This window comes from Odocoileus virginianus, chromosome 24 (genome assembly GCF_023699985.2).
Source record: "Odocoileus virginianus isolate 20LAN1187 ecotype Illinois chromosome 24, Ovbor_1.2, whole genome shotgun sequence".
Taxonomy (NCBI): Eukaryota; Metazoa; Chordata; class Mammalia; order Artiodactyla; family Cervidae; genus Odocoileus; species Odocoileus virginianus.
Genome location: NC_069697.1, coordinates 45,870,433 through 45,889,806, shown reverse-complemented (window position 1 = coordinate 45,889,806; position 19,374 = coordinate 45,870,433). Strand labels below are relative to the sequence as shown.

Here is a 19,374-nt window from a genome sequence, read left to right as displayed (position 1 = left end):
GTTTATATACTGAAATTTATATCACTTCATTACTTACTGTGGGTTTTCTTTTGGTCTTCATTTTGCAGGTAGGATATTATATTGATTGCATAAAGAAAAATATGAGTACTGGTAAATGTTATTTTCTATACATTTTCTTTTAGGATAGCAAGTTGGGTGTTAGAAAAACATTTATTATAAAAAAGTGGTAGTTAGAGTAGTGGATATTCTTCATACTATTGTATTAGAGAATGCATGTCATTATACACTTGTCAAAACCCATAGAATATATGGCACAAAGAGTGAACCCTGATAGAAACTATGGATTTCAGCTAATAATAATATGTCAATTTTGACTCATCAGTGGTAACAAAGGTACTTCCAGAAAGCAAACTATTAACAAGGAGAATGTTAACAAAGGGGAAGTGTCAGGAGCGAGGGAGTGTACCTGGGCTCTCTTCCCTGCAGCCCTAAAACTGCTCAAAAAACAAAGAAATTTTTTAAAATTTAAAGGCAACACTGGTTCTGATTGGTTTGAGAACCGCTGCTTTAAAGAAAGACCTGCTACATAAAAATTCAATTTATATTAAAAAAAAACACACAGATGATAATTGTTTTTCAAACCTTCCACTTACCTGGTATACTCACCAGGAACATTTCTGTATCTAAAATGAGGAATAACTGTGCAGACTTGTCTCTCTGTAGAAAAGGTGACAAAATTAGGCAGTTTTAAAATGTCTGCTGCCAAAGTATAATGGCAAGAAAAGGAGGAGTCTGTCATTCATTTCCTAAATTATAAGCATTCGAGATGCATGTATTTCTTGGAATAATTAAATTTTTTGTGAGTGTTTGCGCTACATACTAATCCATCTCTGATTCTGACAGCTGAATTGAAACTGCCATTTCTCGCCTAACTTTCTTTGGCTGTTTTCCTCTGAGTAATCATATCTTTTTTTATTTTATTTATAAGTGATGGGTTTTAATACTTTCATCAGGATGGGCTCATTGACTATTCATATTCTGCTTATATTCTGTGACAGCCACATGGGAAGTTGTAGTAGGATTTCAAAGCAGAAAATAGTAACTCTGATGAGAAGACTGTTATGTGTGGATGTTTGGAAGTTATGAATATGAGATTAAACAAGCAAATTCTATTTTAATGATTTGTGCAAAATGGAAACGTGATTTTCAGCAGATGGTTAAAAATATTCTAAAGCAGTTTTATTCAAAGAAAATTACAGATATTTAAAAACCCCGATTTATTTCGGCTTTAGTTTTCTCGAAAATTGGAGGAGAATTTTTCTGGTGGGGAGGGGAGTTGAATTACACAAATGAACATTTTAGAAGAATCATTCATTTTATTGTTCTCTTCTGCTGCTTCGTTCCCTGTGACTAATGTCTGTACCTCTTCCTTTTCCATCCTTCCTCTCCTACCCTCTGTCCACATTGACCCCTCAGGGCGTCATCTAAACTCTTCTTTATTGTAACATTCTGCCCTCATCCCTGCCGGGGAAAGTGCATCAGAATGAAATTGGCAAGATCTTTTGACAGCTTGTCTTTACTCCTCTGTTGCCAGGAAAGGGAAAACAGCTATTTATACGGTCATTTTACACAAGCTGCTGTTAAATTATGGGCCAAGTTCTTTTACTACAGTGATTAATATTTCTTGATTGACTACCTGGCAGACTGCACTGGGCTAATCCAACCTAGGAGCAACTGGGATTTCCCTAGATCTGGGCAGCGTTCAATAGAGCCTTCACTTGGATATTCGGAAGTGGGTTTTTAGTATCGAATTTTCTTTACACTAATTGCAGGCTGATAGTATTGGGTTGAATCATATGGCATTGCTATCTATTATATCAAAAACGATCAAATATCACCATTGTCATATGGTTCAACTTCACAGGCAATAATTATGTGTTGACTAGGACTGGATAGACTATAAAATCATTCTATAAAAGATGTAAGGTATACTGAAAATACAGACACACCGTGAACCAATCAACTACAAAACAAGCCCATCAGGAATAAAGAAATTCTCAACTAGCATAGGAAGTTTAGACAAGGAGGCAAATAAGAGACCAACACCCTGTAAGGTCCTCCACAGTCGCAGCAGTTCTGCTCTACACCTGGAAGTTAACTTTCTGCACCAAAACACTTAACAGCAATGACAAAGACATCCAACATTTATGTATTATGTGCCTGGCTTGGTGTGTGTTTTATATACATTTTGCATTTAAGCCCTACCACAAAGTTAGTAGGGAAATTATTATCTTCCTCTTGTAAATGAAAAAAGTTAAACTTTATTATCTTGAAGGTGAAAACAGTCCAGTTTCTTAGAGATACATTAAATTGAAAAAAAAAAATCTTGACCATATCATCAGTCTCACTTGAGTAAATGTGGCAAATCTTTTATAGGGATACACTTTTAATAGCCCTTGAGCCAAAATTCTCAAGCAATAAGAATCACTGGGGGGCTTTCCCCTAACCCAAAATTTGGACCCTATTTTCTTTGCTCCTCCGAGGGTGCTCTTCATGGCAGCATTACTGACATGCTTAGGAGCTTATTAGAAGTGCAGGATCTCAGGCCTCACTCCAGAAGAACATTATTTTAATAAGGTTAAATATGCACAGGCGATTTGTATGCACGCTGAAGTTGAGAAGTGTGGCTTTAAGTATAGAAGAGCTCCCACGTGCATGAATTCTAAACAGACCCCCAAGGTGATTCTAATATAGGTGGTCAGGGGTAAGATCATACTTTATAAAATTCTGCCCCAGGACATGATACCAAAATGCAATCTTCAGAAAGCTCTGCTGCAAGAATTTGAGATGCCAAGAGGGGTGTCCGCAGAGTCAAGACAATATAAGATATGGATGCACAACAGTTGGTGTTCTGATACTCTAGCTGGATCCAATAATATAACCCAGAATATTGGCAGGGTTTCATCAGCTTTTTCATCCCAGTGGGCAGAGGAGACTGTATCCCTGATGTGAAGAGTAGGAGCAGACTGGTCTACCTTAGATGTGAAATTCTTAGACACTAAAACTATAAAAAAAAATTCCGTGCATTTGGTATTGACTCCTTAATGTGTTTGTATTTAACTTTTAAATGACTGAAATTATTTTCCACTAAGACAAAGTGATGCTGCAATAAAGTGCATGGTGTATTTTGTGGCTGCAAGGAGCTGGGTACATTCTCCTACCTACTTCCAGAATTTCTGATCGAATAATGAAATTAACTTCTGGAAATTTGGAGTGGTCCTAAAATGAAAATATTAGCTAACAGAGTGGCTTAATTTGTAGTATGGATCCCACTTTCAGGCACCCCAAATTCCTCACCGCTTGCCCCTTAAGAATGAGAGTGTGACGGGGGAGGGGTAGGTTTAGGGACAAAGTGCAGCCATCTCTGTTGCACAGCTAAGAAAACAGGGACCACAGCGGGGAGCAAAGTCACAGAATCAGAGTCACAGTTGACTGTCTCCCGATTTGCCTGGCCCTAGCTTTCTGGATTTTGTCACAGGCATTCTCAGGATAAGGTTTGTGAGACAAAATATGGGGAAGTTGGGAGAACTTGAAGAGATAAAGAAGTGACTTGTGAATCACTCTGAATGGCTGGATCAGAAGAGATCCACCAAGGAAAACCATCAGTCAGTCATACGCAGTTCACTCTGTGAACCTCCTTCCCAAGTATATAGTAGTGTTAGTCGCTCAGTCGTTTCTGACCCTCTGCGATCCCATGGACTGTAGCCCGCCAGGCTCCTCTGGCCATGGGGTTCTCCAGGCAAGAATACTTGGAGTGAATTGCCACTCCCTTCTCCAGAGGATCTTCCCGACCCAGGGATCAAACCCAGGACTCCTAGGTTACAGGCAGATTCTTTACCATCTGAGCTACAGGGAAGACCCCATCGCAAGTGTGTCGGAACTGTAAGTTCATAGGCAGAAGAATGAGAAACTCGGAGAACTCACTTTAGAGGCAAGTAGATATGGGCTGGAATTCTGGCCTTTGCAGTTATTGGACTTTCCAGATTCTCTCCGTGAAACCAGGACAATAGTAATCACCTTGTAAGCTTCTTATAAGAATGTATGCAAAATGATTTGTTTTGTGTTTGTGACCCTAACTTCTACAGCAATAAAATGGTGGCTTACTAATATTAAGACACTGACATTGAAAAAAAAAGTTTATTGACAGTTTATTGGGCACCATGATAAAGATGATTAAGACACTGTCTCCAATGTTTAAATTGCTTTCTGTCAGATTAAAACTGAGATAACAAAGATAACTAATACTCACTGGGTAGGTACAAAGGTCTGGAGTTCTTAGAAGTACTTTTTAAGGATTTTCTCAATAAGTGTTTATTACAGTCCCAGGAATGAGGCATTTACCCATTTTTCAGATGAGGAGACTGAAGCCCCAAGAGATGCAGTAATTTTTATCAGCTCCCTTGGGAAGCAGCACAGCTAAGATTCACCTCTGGGTACCCTGTTTTTGGGGCTTGTAACCACCTAAAGGTTACAAGGTCTAGACTCAGCCAACAGTTCATTTCCAGTGGCTGCACTCTCTGCTGCCGTGTTATATTTTCCAGGTGCAAATATGAAATAAACCCCAGTGGCACCATGGATGAATGATATGAATACATTTTTATTTGACTACAGTTACTGCCGAAGTAACTGAGAAATCTGTATGTAGGTTAAGAAGCAACAGTTAGAACTGGACATGGAACAACAGACTGGTTCCAAATCAGGAAAGGAGTACGTCAAGGCTGTAAATTCTCACCCTGCTTATTTAACTTATATCCAGAGTACATCATGCGAAATGCCAAGCTGGATGAAGCACAAGCTGGAATCAAGATTACCAGGAGAAATATCAATAACCTCAGATATGCAGATGACACCACCCTTATGGCAGAAAGTGAAGAAGAACTAAAGAGCCTCTTGATGAAAGTGAATGAGGTGAGTGAAAAAGTTGGTTTAAAACTCAATATTCAGGGGCTACGCCGAGACCTGCGCGTGAGCAGCTGCGGCGGCGGCAGCATCCAGCGGTGGTGCCAGCAGTTCCAGCCCGTTGCTTTACTTTTCAGCTGCACGAATACAGTCATGCCAAAGAGAAAGTCTCCAGAAAATACAGAGGGCAAGGATGGATCCAAAGTAACTAAACAGGAGCCCACCAGACGGTCTGCCAGGTTGTCAGCGAAACCTGCTCCCCCCAAACCTGAACCTAAACCAAGAAAAACATCTGCTAAGAAAGAACCAGCAACAAAGGTTAGCAAAGGTGTTAAAGGGAAGAAGGAGGAGAAGCAGGAAGCTGGGAAGGAAGGTACCGCAGCACCGGCTGAAAATGGTGACACTCAAGCTGAAGAGGCACAGAAAACTGAATCTGTAGCTAACAAGGGAGAATGAATGGTCATGAAAATTGGGGTTGATTTTATGTACCTCTTGGGACAACTTTTAAAAGCTATTTTTACCGAGTATTTTGTAAATGCTAATTTTTTAGGACTCTACTAGTTGGCATACAAAAATATATAAGGATGGACATTTTACCTTCTCATAGTCGTGCTTTTTGGAAATTTCCATCATCCTTGAGTAAAATAAATACCGGTTTAATATTGGAAGCTGTCTGTAAAATTGATTCAGCATTCCATCCACTTGCTTTAAAAATTTAGTCCTGTGCATACTGTGGTGCTTTTACTGTGCGTATTTGGATTTTTTCATGCCGTTTTTCTAGAGCAATAATCAGTGGTGCTTTTGTACCTAGGTTTTATGTGATTTTAGTGAAACATGGATAGTTGTGGCCACCTGCTGATTATTTGTGGTTTAAAATAAAAGGTTTTCCTGCCTGCAAAAAAAAAAAAAAAACCTCAATATTCAGAAAATGAAGATCATGGCATCTGGTCCCATCACTTCATGGCAAATAGGTGGGGAAACAATAGAAACAGTGAGAGACTTTATTTTGGGGGCTCCAAAATCACTGCAGATGGTGACTGCAGCCATGAAATTAAAAGACACTTGCTCCTTGGAAGTAAAGCTATGACCAACCTAGACAGCATATTAAAAAGCAGAGACATTACTTTGTCAACAAAGGTCCATCTAGTCAAAGCTTTGGTTTTTCCAGTAGTCATGTATGGATGTGAGAGCTGGACTATAAAGAAAGCTGAGCGCCAAAGAATTGATGCTTTTGAAGTGTGGTGTTGGAGAAGACTCTTGAGTGTCCCTTGGACAGCAAGGAGATCCAACCAGTCCATCCTAAAGGAGATCAATCCTGAGTATTCATTGGAAGGACTGATGCCAAAGCTGAAACACCAATACTTTGGCCACCTGATGCGAAGAGCTGACTCATTTGAAAAGACCCTGATGCTGGGAAAGATTGAAGACAGGAGGAGAAGGGGACGACAGAGGATGAGATGGTTGGATGGCATCACTGACTGAATGGACATGAGTTTGAGCAAGCTCTGGGAGTTGGTGATGGACAAGGAGGCCTGGCGTGCTGCAGTCCATGGACACGAGTGAGCGACTGAACCAAACTGACTCCCAAAGTATACTTCTTACCTCTGGTCTCTCTACTCTCCTGGCCAACTGATCCTTCCCCGCTGCCAACAGTTACCCTTATAAAACATGTATGTGATCATGACACTTCTTTCTCTACTTAAAAAGGCTCACTGCTGTCTACAGAACTGTGTCCAAGAGCTCAGCACAGGAGGCCTCTCCCAGTTGGCCCTGACCTTCCTTCTCAGCCTCTGCTTTGGATATCTGGCTCTTCACCCAACACTCTTACATAAAACAGCCCCACAGGAAACTAGGGCAGTCAGGGATTCCACAGTTAACCTCCTGTGTCGCAAAATGGAAAGGAAAGATTTTTTTCACTTTTTCCTTACATTCTATTCTGTTGTTATAAAGTAAAAAGATTTGCCTAAAAATTAAATTTAAAAAAGCCATATAACTAAAAACAATGTGCACGCACTCACTTGAAACACATGTATGTTTTACTATTTTTTTTTTTTTTTTAATAATTTTCACCTACTGTCAAAGATCTGGTATTTCAGAGGAGGGCATCCTGTAATTCATTTGCAATTCCCTCAGAGTAGGATTGTCCTTCTCCCTGAAATGCAACAATTTCTCTTTCTAAGGTGGCAAACTACTTACTACTCACTGTTTAAATCCAGTTCAAATATCTCTTCTCTGGGAAGCTTTTTCCCCAGCCTTTTATTTGGTGCATTTTTCTTTCCTCAAGGCTCCGGAAGAGGGATCAGCTCTCTTATAGCTCTACAGTACTGCCTGTAATTACTTATTTATACAAAATAGATCTTGAGACTCTTTAGGGCAGAGTTCTACTCTGAGTCCCTAGTTCTTATTTGGTTGGCCCACAGTAAGAAATCTTATCACTGGATACAGGAATGAATAAAGTCTCAAAGTCCCTACTCTCTTTAGATCTAGCACCATTTGATGTGGACACGCCTTTGGACAAATCACTTAGATAAATCAGGCCTATAATCGTGGAGAAGGAAGGTGTGCGTGCATGCTCGGTCATGTCGAACTCTTTGCCTTGCTATTGACTGTAGCCCAACCCCCCCCCCCCCAACCCCCAACCCCCGCCCCAGGCCCCTCTGTCCATGGAATTTTCGAGGCAAGAATACTGGAGTGGGTTGTCATTTCCTCCTCCAGATCTTCCCCACTCAGGGATCGAACCCCCGACTCCTGCATGGGCAGGCGGATTCTTTACCACTGAGCCCCTGGGAGGTGGAGAAGGTCCCAAACGCTAAAAGTGTCCGCCAAAACCTAGTGACATCTTTTTTTTTTTTTCCCCATTTATTTTTATTAGTTGGAGGCTAATTACTTTACATCATTACAGTAGTTTTTGTCATACATTGAAATGAATTAGCCATGGATTTACATGCCTAGTGACATCTTAATTACTACCTTCTTCCCCACCACGCCTTTCCCACCATCCTGACATTCTCTAGGATGGGGAGAATATGGTGCTCAAGATGGATATTTTTCTCTGCCTGGTGGAATAGCTTCGCTCTTTTTTGATTCTTAACATCCAAGACAATTCAGACTCCAGTGTTCCTACTGGGGTTGGGACTAACATCCCATTCGTTCAGGGAGACATCCAAAGTCTGATTTTCCCCACTGGACTCAAAAGAGCCCCACCACAGCGCTCACCCTGGGTCGAAGACTGCCTACCGCTCGGGTGGGGTTTTCCAGCGGCTGGGGCAGCGCGAGCCGGGGAGGCGCTGGGGGCGTCGCCCACGGCCGCCGGGCTCGGCTCGCAGGGTCGGGCTGCGGTTGGCCACAAGAGGCATCCATCTTCCTGGAGAAGCGCCGCGCTTGCTTACCGCGCGGGTGGGGAGGAGCGGGGCAAGGGTGGAGAAGGGAGCGAGCGGTCGGTCGGGCCCCTCCCGCGAGCCCTGCCCCGCCTTGCCGAGCCCGGCGCGGCCGCCCGGGCCGCTGCCGCCCGCAGCTCGCTCCCCAGGCGCCGGGGAGCCGCGGGCCGTGAGCGCGCCTGCAACTTTGCGGCCGCCAGGGGCGCGGCTCCTCCCGGGGCGCGTGCGGGTGTGCGGGTAGCCGGCGGCCTCCTGGGGGCAGCAGCGGCAAGGGGGACGGCGAGAAAGAGGCCGTCTCGGCGCCCGGTGGCCCAGGAGGCGGAGGCCCCGCGAGGCGCCGGCGGTGGAAACCTAAACTCCGCCGGGGCTGCGCCCAGGACGCGTAAGCCATCCTCGCGGCGGCCGCCCGGGACTCGCTTTGGGATCGCGATTCGTCTCCCCTGCCCCGGGCGGTAGCAGCCGTGTGTGCCGACGGAGGAGCGGCAGCAGCATCCCCAGCCGGGGCGGGACCCCTGAGCGCCGGAGCGGGCGGCCGAGCAGGAAGGGAGGGTCGCGGCGCCCGCCCTCCCCGGCTGGCCCTGCCCCACGCGCCCGGTGCGGGGGGCTAACAATGGTGCGGAGCGCCGGCGCGATCCCCGCGTCCGCCCAGCGGCTATAGAGGAAGTGGCCGGGCCCCGGGTGGGGTGGGCAGGGAGACGCCCCCCGCCACTCGCCCGCTGGAGTTCGCCGGCGCGCCGGGCCTCGCCGGCCGCGAGCCCTGGGCTCCCCGCCGCATCGCCGACGGCAGCTCGATCCCGAGAGTATGGTGCCAGCGCCCGGGTTAATCTAGTCCTCGGCTCGCTCCTTTTTCCCCTCCTCCTCCTCTCCCCCCCGTCGGTGCTGCTTCTGGGGTCCCGGCATTTGGGAGTACAACTCTCCGCTTCTCCGAGGAGACTGCCTGGTCGGTGAGCCCTCACAGAACTTGCCCATTGAGAGCCAACCCCGAACAGCTGGATAATGTCCACTCCGAGCAGATTCAAAAAGGACAAAGAGATCATCGCCGAGTATGAAAGTCAAGTCAAAGGTACGGGTGGGAGCGGCTGCCTCGCTCCTTTTGTGTGCTTCCTTGGCATTGTGCTCCGGGAGTCGCGTTTCTAACTTGGGGGTCTGCGCTGGAGGAAGGTCGCGAGGGACCGCCGGAGCGCCTGGTTGAACCACCCGGGGCTTCGTGAAAGCCAGGCTCAGCTCCAGTCCCGTCGGGTCCACGGGGAGCTGGAAACCGGGTGGCTCTCCCCCGCTGCCAGCTCGCCGCCTCCAACAGGGGAGAACTGGCTTTAAATTAACCACCTTTTGCCGGCGACTTACACAGGAGGTGGGCAGCGGCGGAGGTTCCCCCCAGGGATCTTCACCAGCATCTTTGTTGTTTTTTTTTTTTAGAATAATACCATTGTCACAGCCATTGATACATTGTCATGTAATTTTTTTTTTTCTTTTAAGCAGTCATTTTTCTGAAGTCTGGACCCGAAGTGGTCTAGAGCTTCCTTGAGTGCAGGAAATTGGAGACATTTGCACTAATCACTAATTTATCAGGGCGAGTCCCCCTTCTATAAAACAGCTCCCTAAAAGCCTGGCAGTTAAACCAAGAAAGGACTAGTGGAATCTGACTCTTCCTCTATAATGGGCCGGAATTCAGTGCCATCTTTCACACTCACACGGGGATATTGCTTTATCATTTGCTGAAGGCCACTTGCATGTAAAATGAAGGTTTGAATGTTTGAGTAGTAGTTTGAATCCATTTACATGGTCACCTAATGAAGGAATCTAGTTAAGGCTGATTATGGCATTTTTACTGAATGTGTCTTGCGGTTTAAAATATATATTTTTCTCTCTGGTACAAGTATTTTGTGTTGCTGTTGAAGTGTTTAATAAACATATATTTGTTGTTTATTTTTTCTCTTCCTCTATGGTCTCTCACTGGTAGCTTTTCCCATCCATTGAGACAATGGATGGAGTGTTGAGGTTACTGCTGTTCTTTGGAATATTCAGTGCAAAGTTGATAAAAATTGCTTTGTAGACACCTGTGTTTGTACAGACACAATCTTATGAAAGGGCTGCAGAGAAAGGCATTCCTGTACTTGTCTTGGGAAAGTCAGGAGCAGCCTCGGAGTTCTTTTGTGTGGTCAAGTTGTGAAAATGCCTGGAGTCCGGTGAAAGGACCTGGTAGGGAAACCCTCTGTGAATCAGTGAGAATCTGGACCGACTTATGACCAGAGGCAAACACTATCTGCAAGCCCAGGGACTTATGTTTCCTTCAGGTTGACTCCAGTAATGGAGTGAAGATGAACACTCTTCAGGAAACAGATTTTTATCTGCTTGCAGTTATAAGATAATGTATGCTTGTGGGAACTGGTTACATTGACATGGAAGTTATTTTAGCAGAGAAGTAATTATTTGCTTAGAGACAGATAAACTTTCTAATGAGCATAACCTTTCTTTTCTTAACAAGTCAACAGCCTTTCTCAGGTAGAACTCCCGTTCACAATCATCATTTCTCTGTGCAGTTTTTCTGCATGGCTCTTTGTGGCAGGTCTTCAAGGGATGGCAGTCTGGCTTTTGTACTGTCTGCAGCGCTGACTGGCAGCTTCTACTTCCAAGAACTGGTTTCTTTATTTCTGCTCTAAGGTTGTTTGTTCATGATGAAGTCCGTATCTGAAAAATATTCTCATGATTAGTGAATTCTATAGTTACCTGGTAACTTATATACTTTGAGAGTTTAGGCCCTGAACATTGGTTTAAAAATCAATAAAATGGGGTGTGTTGCCGTGTTTAAAACGTGACCATCAAATCCAATCCAAGGAAAAATTATGAACATGGTGAAAATTATTTTTGGAACCGATTCCGACCCATAAAAAGTAGTCTGTTCCCTTCAGCCCACCTCACTCACCTGGGAGTCCTCAGGCAGCTTTGTGACTCTTGGCTGCGCCTGAACTGCCTTTCTCGTCGGGCTCTGTGTCCACATTCATCTGCTTCCTCTGCAATGCTGACACATCCTGTGTCTAACCCAGACCCTTACTGTTGTTGACGTTCAGTCGCTAAGTCATATCCAGCTCTTCATGACCCCATGGGCTGAACTGTCATCTTCCCCTTTTCACACACGCCATTCTCAGGACAGCTGCACTTCTTACGATAACTGGGTCCGAGATACCCAGGGGGATGCTGCAAAGCTTCTCACCACCTAGCCCCAGAAGTTCCAGAATCACTTTGGCCATATTCTGTTGACTGTTGTTCAGGTGCTGAGTTGTTTCCCACCCGTGGACTGCAGCACACCCAGCTCCTCTGTCCTTAACTATCTCCCAGAGTTTGCTCAAATTCCTATCCATTGAGTTGGGGACGTTATCAAACCATCTCACCCTCTGCCACCCCCTTCTCCTTTTTTTTTTCCCCCTTCTCCTTTTGCAGCCAACCTTTCCCAACATCAGAGGCTTTTCCAGTTAGTCAACTCTTTGCATCACGTGGCCAAAGTGTTGAAGCTTCAGTGAATAGTCAGGGTTGATTTCCTTTAGGATTGACTGGTTTGATCTCGTTTCCCCTAATACCAGATCCTTATATCCATATGTCAATATGGGAGTAGGGAAATCCAATGGAATTGGACCATATACACTTTGAATGGCACAAATTCACCTGAATTTACTAGGCAATATCAAGAAGACAATGAGAGAGAAATGAGAATTAAATAGTGCCTGAGGCCTGCTGTCTGTGAAGTGAGAATAGGTCCCTCATTAAGAATAGTTTCAGAGGTAGGATCCTGGTTTTCTGTTTCTTTTCCTCCCCTCTTTAAGGTTGAGTGTCTCATCCAGGCAGAATGCTAGTCCACTAGTTAAAGATAGGTGGTTTTGGAACAACCAACTCTTTCAGTTCTAGCCGTTATTTCATCTGATGGTAAACAAAAGGAAGATGGCTCATTCTATCGCTGGAGGAAAACCTAGCTGTATTGGGCTCATTAAGAGAAGACTTAACAGGTCTCTTCTGAATTAATAAAGCCACATATATTGAACTCTCTGGATGACTTACATATATGGGAGAGTCACCTTTGCTTTAACTTTTTTCGTAATGAATTCATATCTGAGTTCTCAGGGAATTAAAGTGTAATACCCAGGTAGAGCAGTAGTAAAGAATCCACCTGCCAATGCTGAAAACAGAAGAGGTGGGTTCGATCCCTGGGTCAGGAAGATCCCTTGGAGTAGGAGGTGGCAACCCACTCCAGTATTCTTGCCTGCAAAATTCTATGGCAGAGGAATCTGGCGGGCTGTCAGACATGACTGAGCACTCATGTACTCATTCATTCACGTAGAGAACACAGAAAAAATAATAAAATCACATTCAGAAAAGTAGAGAACGGGATTGTAAGAGGGGGAAGAATTGGAGGTTATGACTAGTTAAAGGAACAGATAGGTTTAAATCAAGGACAAAAACACCCCAAGCAATAATTTAAAAGGCATGTGTTAGGAGGAGAAGGATTATTTCATGCATGTTGGTCAATTTCCCAAAGATTTAGAATCCAGAGAAATTAATCTCTTGTTTGTGTGGGGCCTTAAAAAGCAAGCTGGTCTGGAAAAGTATATGAAACTCAGACCACTTGACTACACTACTTTTAGCATCTCTGGCAAAAAACTTAGCAGTGGAAAAGATCATAGCAAGTGGTAGCAAGTGGCTAGCAGAAGGTTTGAGGATTATCTGTGGATTTCAGAGATCTAGTAATTTTTGAATTCTGCAGCAGAAATATTATAGAGTCCATATAAAAAATATGGGTTCACATATGGGATTCAGAAGAATCAAAAGACACATTTTATGAGGTGAAACTCATGGATGGGAAGTTGTGTTTGTTTTTAATAATGCATGTTGTTAGTTGCTAAGAATTGACAGCTATTATTTGCAGTATTTTCCAAGGGATAATCTCGTACTCTCATCTACATGCCATATGTGCAGGAAGTGCCAAGAAAATCTGTTGTTCTTCAACCACCCTGCTGCCTGAACTACAAATAGTACATTTTGGTAGCAGATGGAGCATAAGAAATTGCCAGTTCAATTTGATAGGACCTCACATCATGTGATAGGTTTCAGTGGGGAAATTAAAAGTGGTTCTGTCACTCATACGGAACCTGTGTCTACGTCTAATGTTCTTTCATTTAGCTTGTAGTAGAAAATAACAGTTTAAATTGTGAATTAAAATTTTATAGTTGGGAAGGACTTTAAACATTTCCTGTCCAGCCCACTTATACAGTATAAGGAGGCATCATGTCAGTTGTACAATTAACTGTAATATATGTGCAACTGGAACCCAGGTTCTCTGCTTTTCAGTAGCAGATCAGATTGGTTTGGTTTTTAGATTCCTCACAAAGTAGAGTAGGAGATAGAACACTTACCTATTTAGACTTTACATCCCTTGAAGAAATCATAGCTAGATGAAAGACAGAACAACTCTTATCTATTAACAGAGGAGTTAATTAAAGTGATTAACAGCTAAATTTCAAGCAAGATCATTTCAAGAAACCACAGTGCCCGGGCAGTAGCTTCACATCATGCCTTTGAGATCAAGGGGAAAAAATAGGTGAATATGTACAAATGTAACGCATTTAAAATTTTGGTCATGCTAATTGTAACCATTGCAATAAGACCTCTTAGATTGTCCAGAAAACCTGATTAGTTTCGTGAGTTTGAAAATATCTTAAGGAATAGTTCTGGAGAAATTCTTAAGCAAAGCATGTTCTTCTGAAATACAATGAGGGTTGGCATATGCTATGGGATGAAAAATCTGAGCTCTAACCATTTATATTGGTTTCTTACTCTGAGCTGAGATAAATAGGTCAGGAACCCCTATATCCTCAGCTCTGGTCCAGTTGAGAGTCTACTTTGTGGATTGACCATACCCTTTTTTATGCTACTTGTTTTTATTTCAAATTATACCACTGAGAATTAAGATTAAAAAAACAAAAGCCAAGTAAACTGTATGTCTAATCACTCAGTCTCTTTTTGTTTTAGTGGTTTGAAGTCAGAAACTGATATTAGAGACAGTTCCTTGAATACTTTTTTGGTAATTGAAGGTGTTTTTATTTGTTGGTCCCAAGTTACCTTCTAGTTTACTAGCAGCGTATTTGTGCTCACCTGTTGATATCTCAGGATGGGAAGAAATAGAACATACTGTTTAAGAGCAGAAACTTTGGTATTAGCCACTCAGCCCTGCCACTAATGATATATTTGACCACTATTAGTCAATTTCTTCATCTGTAAAATGGGAATAATATTGATAGTAGTACTTACTTCCTTTCCTTTGTGAGGCTTCTGTGAGGTGATTTGTGGAAAGCCTTTATTACAGACTTGGCACTAATGAATAGTCTTTAAAAATTAGGCTTTGTTATCTGTTTAATTTTTATTTTCTTTAGTTTCAACTGCTCCTTTTTACATTCTGAGTTGGACAAGCTTTTTGAAATTCAAATACATAATCACCAATCTGCTGCCTAAATAGATCCCAAAGTGGGCGATTATAAGCCATTCTAATAAAGTGCTCTGTACTCTTAGAATAGAGTGAGTTTCATGGTGGAATTAAAAAAGGATATGTAATAGGCAAACCAGAGGGATGCCCAGCTCCTTCTAAGGTGGATTTCTTAATTCTGTCATTGCTTTTTATCCAAGTACATATAACAGAGCTGAGAAGCACATTTCCTAGGCTGCCATGTGTTTGCTTACAACTTTTGTTTAAAATGTCCTCTTCCTTTAATGATACAAAGTGAGCTTCCCTGATTACTCAAGCAGTAAAGAATCCTCCTGGAATGCAGGAGACACAGGAGAGGTGGGTTCAATCCCCGGGTCAGGAAGATCCCCTGGAGGAGGAAATGGCAACCCACTCCAGTATTCTTGCCTGGGAAATCCCATGGACAGAGGAGCCTGGTGGGCTACAGTCCATGGGGTCACAAAGAGTCCCACATGACTGAGCTTGCATGCAGCTTAATGATGCCAAATGGAAAATGAAAACTGTAGTCCTGTGACAAAAAGGATTCTTATAATGCCCAATAAAGTCTCTGACTTAATTTCATAGCAAAATATTTTGTTTTAAAATCATTATAGAGGGTCTTCCCTGGTTGTCCAGTGGTTAAGACTCCATGTTCCCCAGGCAGGGAGTTTAGGTTCCATCTTTGGTCAGGGAACTAGATCCCACATGCTGCCTCTGAGTTTGCATGCCCCAACAATCCTGCAAAGCTACAAGACCCAGCTCAGCCAAATAAATAAATTTAAGTAAATTAAAAAAAAAATCAGTGTAGAAATGAGCTTTTTTGCATGTAACTGTTCATTTGCTTTTGCTTATGAGAGCACTCTGCTTTTTTCCAGCTTTATTGCGATAGAACCGACATAACAGCAATTTGATATTAAAAATTATTGTCTATTATCTCCCACATCTCCAATAGAACTTCATTAAATATTAATTGAATGGATAAAGTAATCATTTTGAATTATTATTCCTTTATAGTATAACCAACATGTTCATCTAGGGTGTCCGACAATCAGGTATTACCACAAAATTAAATTGAACTCAAATGTAACATCTTTAGAAAGTTGCAAAGCTGGAAACAATCTAAATGTCCAACAGTGGAGAATAGTTAACTAAATTCCACTTGGGAATAATTAGCTAACTTAAACATGTGAAGTCATTAACACTGGTTTTTGAAGAACATTTTATGGTATGGAGAAATATTTTTGAATAATTATTTACAATTTAGTGAATAATTTACATTATGTCTGGTAGGCCAAATTCTCCTTCCTTATATCCTTTCAAAAGTATTTTGGTGATCTTGATCCTTTCTCTTTTATGTGCGTTTTAGAATCACTTTTCCTTCCATGGGAAGTCCATTGGCAGTTTGATTAAAACTGTGAAATTATAGAGCAATTAGCAGAGAACTGGCATTTTTATATTAGATTATAAATTCTAATTACACATGAATATGAGTATTTCTGCATTTATTTAGTTATTTTTAAATATCTTACTGTAAAGTTTTGTATTTTCTATGTCTTTTGTTAGATTTATTTCACTTTTCTTACTGTATGTGATATCTCTTTTAAAATTGTTTTTTAATTGTTTCTGGTGTGCAGAAATGCCATTTACTTCTGTATAAAAGTCTTATATCCAGCCGCCTTGCTAGTTTATTATTATTACAAATAATTTGTTCATTTTTTGGTTATAAAATCTTATTATTTGCAAATAAAGACAATTACATTTCCTCCTTCCCAATCCTTTTGGCTTTAATTTATTCCTCTGTTTTTGCCCTCGGCAGAATTTTGAGTATGAAGTTGATAAATGTAGTGAATTGGCATTCTTTTCTCGTTCTGGATTTAAAGGGAGTGTTTTCAAGCCTTTTTTCTCCCATGAAGGATAATGATTGTTTTCATTTTGTTATATATATTCTCATCAGGTTAGGTAAGATCTCACATATTCTCTGTTTACTTGAAGTTTTAATCATTAATAGTTGGTTGAAAGTTATCTTTTTTTCTTTTTGCACTTATTGATATTATTTTTTCTTCTTTAATCAGTTAATGTAATGAGAAATATTTATAGAGTTTCTAATATTAAGCCATCTCTGTGTTCCAGAATTAAACCTGTCTTCATCATTGTATTATATATGTAAATAGTTGCATTCAGCTTGCCAGTATTTAGTTTAGGTTTTTGCGGGGGAAGTGGGTTTTTTTATTGTTTTTTGCTTGGTTGGTTGGTTGTTGTCCCTACATTCTGAAACAAAATAGACGCATGGCTGGCTTTTCTTTCGGACACTGTCCTTGTCTGTTCTTATTTCACTTACACTAGCCTCACAGAATGCGCTGGAGAGTACTGCTTCTCTTTCCATTTTGTGGAAGACTTTGAAATTGTGGAATATTCCTTCTCTTGAAAGGTCCGTGAAATGGCTTACTTGAGTCTAGTTATTTTCTTTGTGTGAAGAACTTTTAACTGCTTATCAGCAGTTAAGCTTTAGTTTTATTAGTGATAGGATTATTTATTCTTTATATTCCTTCTGAAGTCAGTTTTGGTAAGTTATGTTTTTCTAAAGATGTCTCCATTTTCTGTATGTTTTCAGATACATTGACATAATGTTGATGATAGTATATTATTGAAATAAGGGCTGACTTGTATTTAATTTAAAGTACCATTTTAGGGAATTCCCTGGCAGTCCAGTGGTTAGGACTTGGAGCTTTCACTGTGAGGGCCCAAGTTCAATCTCTGTTCGGGGAACTAAGATCCCACAAGCCATGTGGTGTGGCTAACAAATAAAAATTTAGAAATAAATAAAAAATAAAATGTTATTTTAAAATATTTATTTTTGCCTCATCTCTTTGCTAAATTTTAAAAGGGGGTTGTCTTTTTTTGTTGTTTTTTCTTTTCTCTTTTATTGATTTCTACTCTTACCTTTATTATCATCCTTTAAATTTTTTTCAGAATTATTCTGTTCTTTATCTGTTTTCTTAAGTTGGACATACAGCTCATTTGTTTTTAAGTTTTTTTAATTTATTTTTAATTAGAGGATAATTGCTTTACAATACTGTGTTGGTTTCTGCCATATATCAGTGTGAATCAGCCATAGGTATACGTATTTCCCCTCCCTCTTAAATCTGCCTCCCGCCTCCACCCCATCCCACCCCGCTAGGTAGTCACGGAGACCAGGTCTGAGGTGTCTGTGTCATACAACAGATTCACTCAATGCTACTCTCTACTTATCCTACCCTCTCCTTCCCCCACTGTACCTACAAATCTGTTCTCTAAATAGGTTCATCATTGCCATCTTTCTAGATTCCATATATATGCATTAATATACAATATTTTTTTTCTTTTCTCTTCTCTTCTCTTTTCTCTTTCTGACTTACTTCACTCTATAATAGGCTCTAGTTTCATCCACCTCTTTAGAACTGACTCAGATGTGTTCCTTTTTATGGCTTAGTAATATTCCATTGCATGTATGTACCACAACTTCTTTATCCATTAATCTGTCGATGGACATCTAGGCTGCTTCCATGTCCTAGCTATGGTAAATAGTGCTGCGATAAACACTGGGATACATGTATCTTTTTCAATTATGATCCTCAGGGTATATGCCCAGTAGTGGGATTGTTGAGTCATTTGGTAGTTTTACTCCTAGTAGCTTTCAAGCTCATTGTTTCTATCCTTCTTTGCTATTATAAGCATTTAAGGCAATGCATTTTTTTTCTAATGTAAACGTTATTTATAACAAAAGCATTATTTTTAAGAAAGGCATCTGTTCTTCTCCCCTAATAAATATTTATGATAGTTTGCCTTAAAGTACTGTTTTTGCTTCATCTAGCCAATTTTGATCTTGTGAAGTTTATTAAAATTATGTTCTGAGTATTCTGAATTTCTTACAATGGTTTCTTACCTATGAGATATAAAGAAGTATGACTTTACATTGAAAAGTGAGGCTATTTATATTTTTTTAAAAAATATAATTACCGCATTGCAATCTGAGTACTTTCTGTGAGTAATTTATTTTTTTGAAGTGTTTGAAATTAGTTGCAGATCATTCATTTCCTTTTGCTGTTCTCTGGAGGAATTCATGTAAGACTGGAACCATGTGACTCTTAAATGTTTACTGAAGTCATCTAGGTCTAGTATTTTCATCAAGAAAAAAAAACTGCCATTGCTTTTGAATTTACAGATTTCCTAATTTATTGACATAAAATTGTTTACTGTATTCTCATACCTTTTTAATCTCTGCAGCATCTGCAGTTATACTTCTTTTCTGTTAATAACAATTGTTTGTATGTGTGTCTTCTCCCTTTTTTCCATGATTGACCTTGCCAGAGGTATGTTTATTTTATTAGTCTTTTCAAAGAACGAGTTTTATACTTCTTTGATTTACTGTATTGTGTATTTGTTTTCTATTTTGTTAGTATGTTTCCTCCCTATGATTCCCTTCCTTTTACTTTTTTTGTGAGCATTATTTGCTGATCCTTTTTTAAAATTCTTATTTATCTTCCAAGTTCTTACTTTTTATAATGTAAACATGTAAGGTAATAAAATTTCCTCTAAGTATTGCTTTACATG

General features: G+C 41.0%; 1 protein-coding gene and 1 pseudogene across 2 annotated transcripts in view; both read left to right on the top strand.

Moving 5' to 3' along the window:
* Positions 1-4,984: 4,984 nt before the first annotated feature.
* Positions 4,985-5,646, top strand: LOC110141239 (high mobility group nucleosome-binding domain-containing protein 3 pseudogene; annotated as a pseudogene).
* A 2,685-nt stretch (positions 5,647-8,331) lies between these two features.
* SRGAP1 (SLIT-ROBO Rho GTPase activating protein 1) overlaps positions 8,332-19,374 on the top strand; it is a 296,184-nt gene continuing 285,141 nt past the window's right edge. For both annotated transcript variants that reach the window (XM_070454662.1, XM_070454661.1), the window contains exon 1: positions 8,332-9,360. In XM_070454662.1, coding sequence (XP_070310763.1) covers positions 9,294-9,360 — 67 coding nt within the window. In that variant the 5' untranslated portion in view covers positions 8,332-9,293. The remainder of the gene's footprint in view (positions 9,361-19,374) is intronic.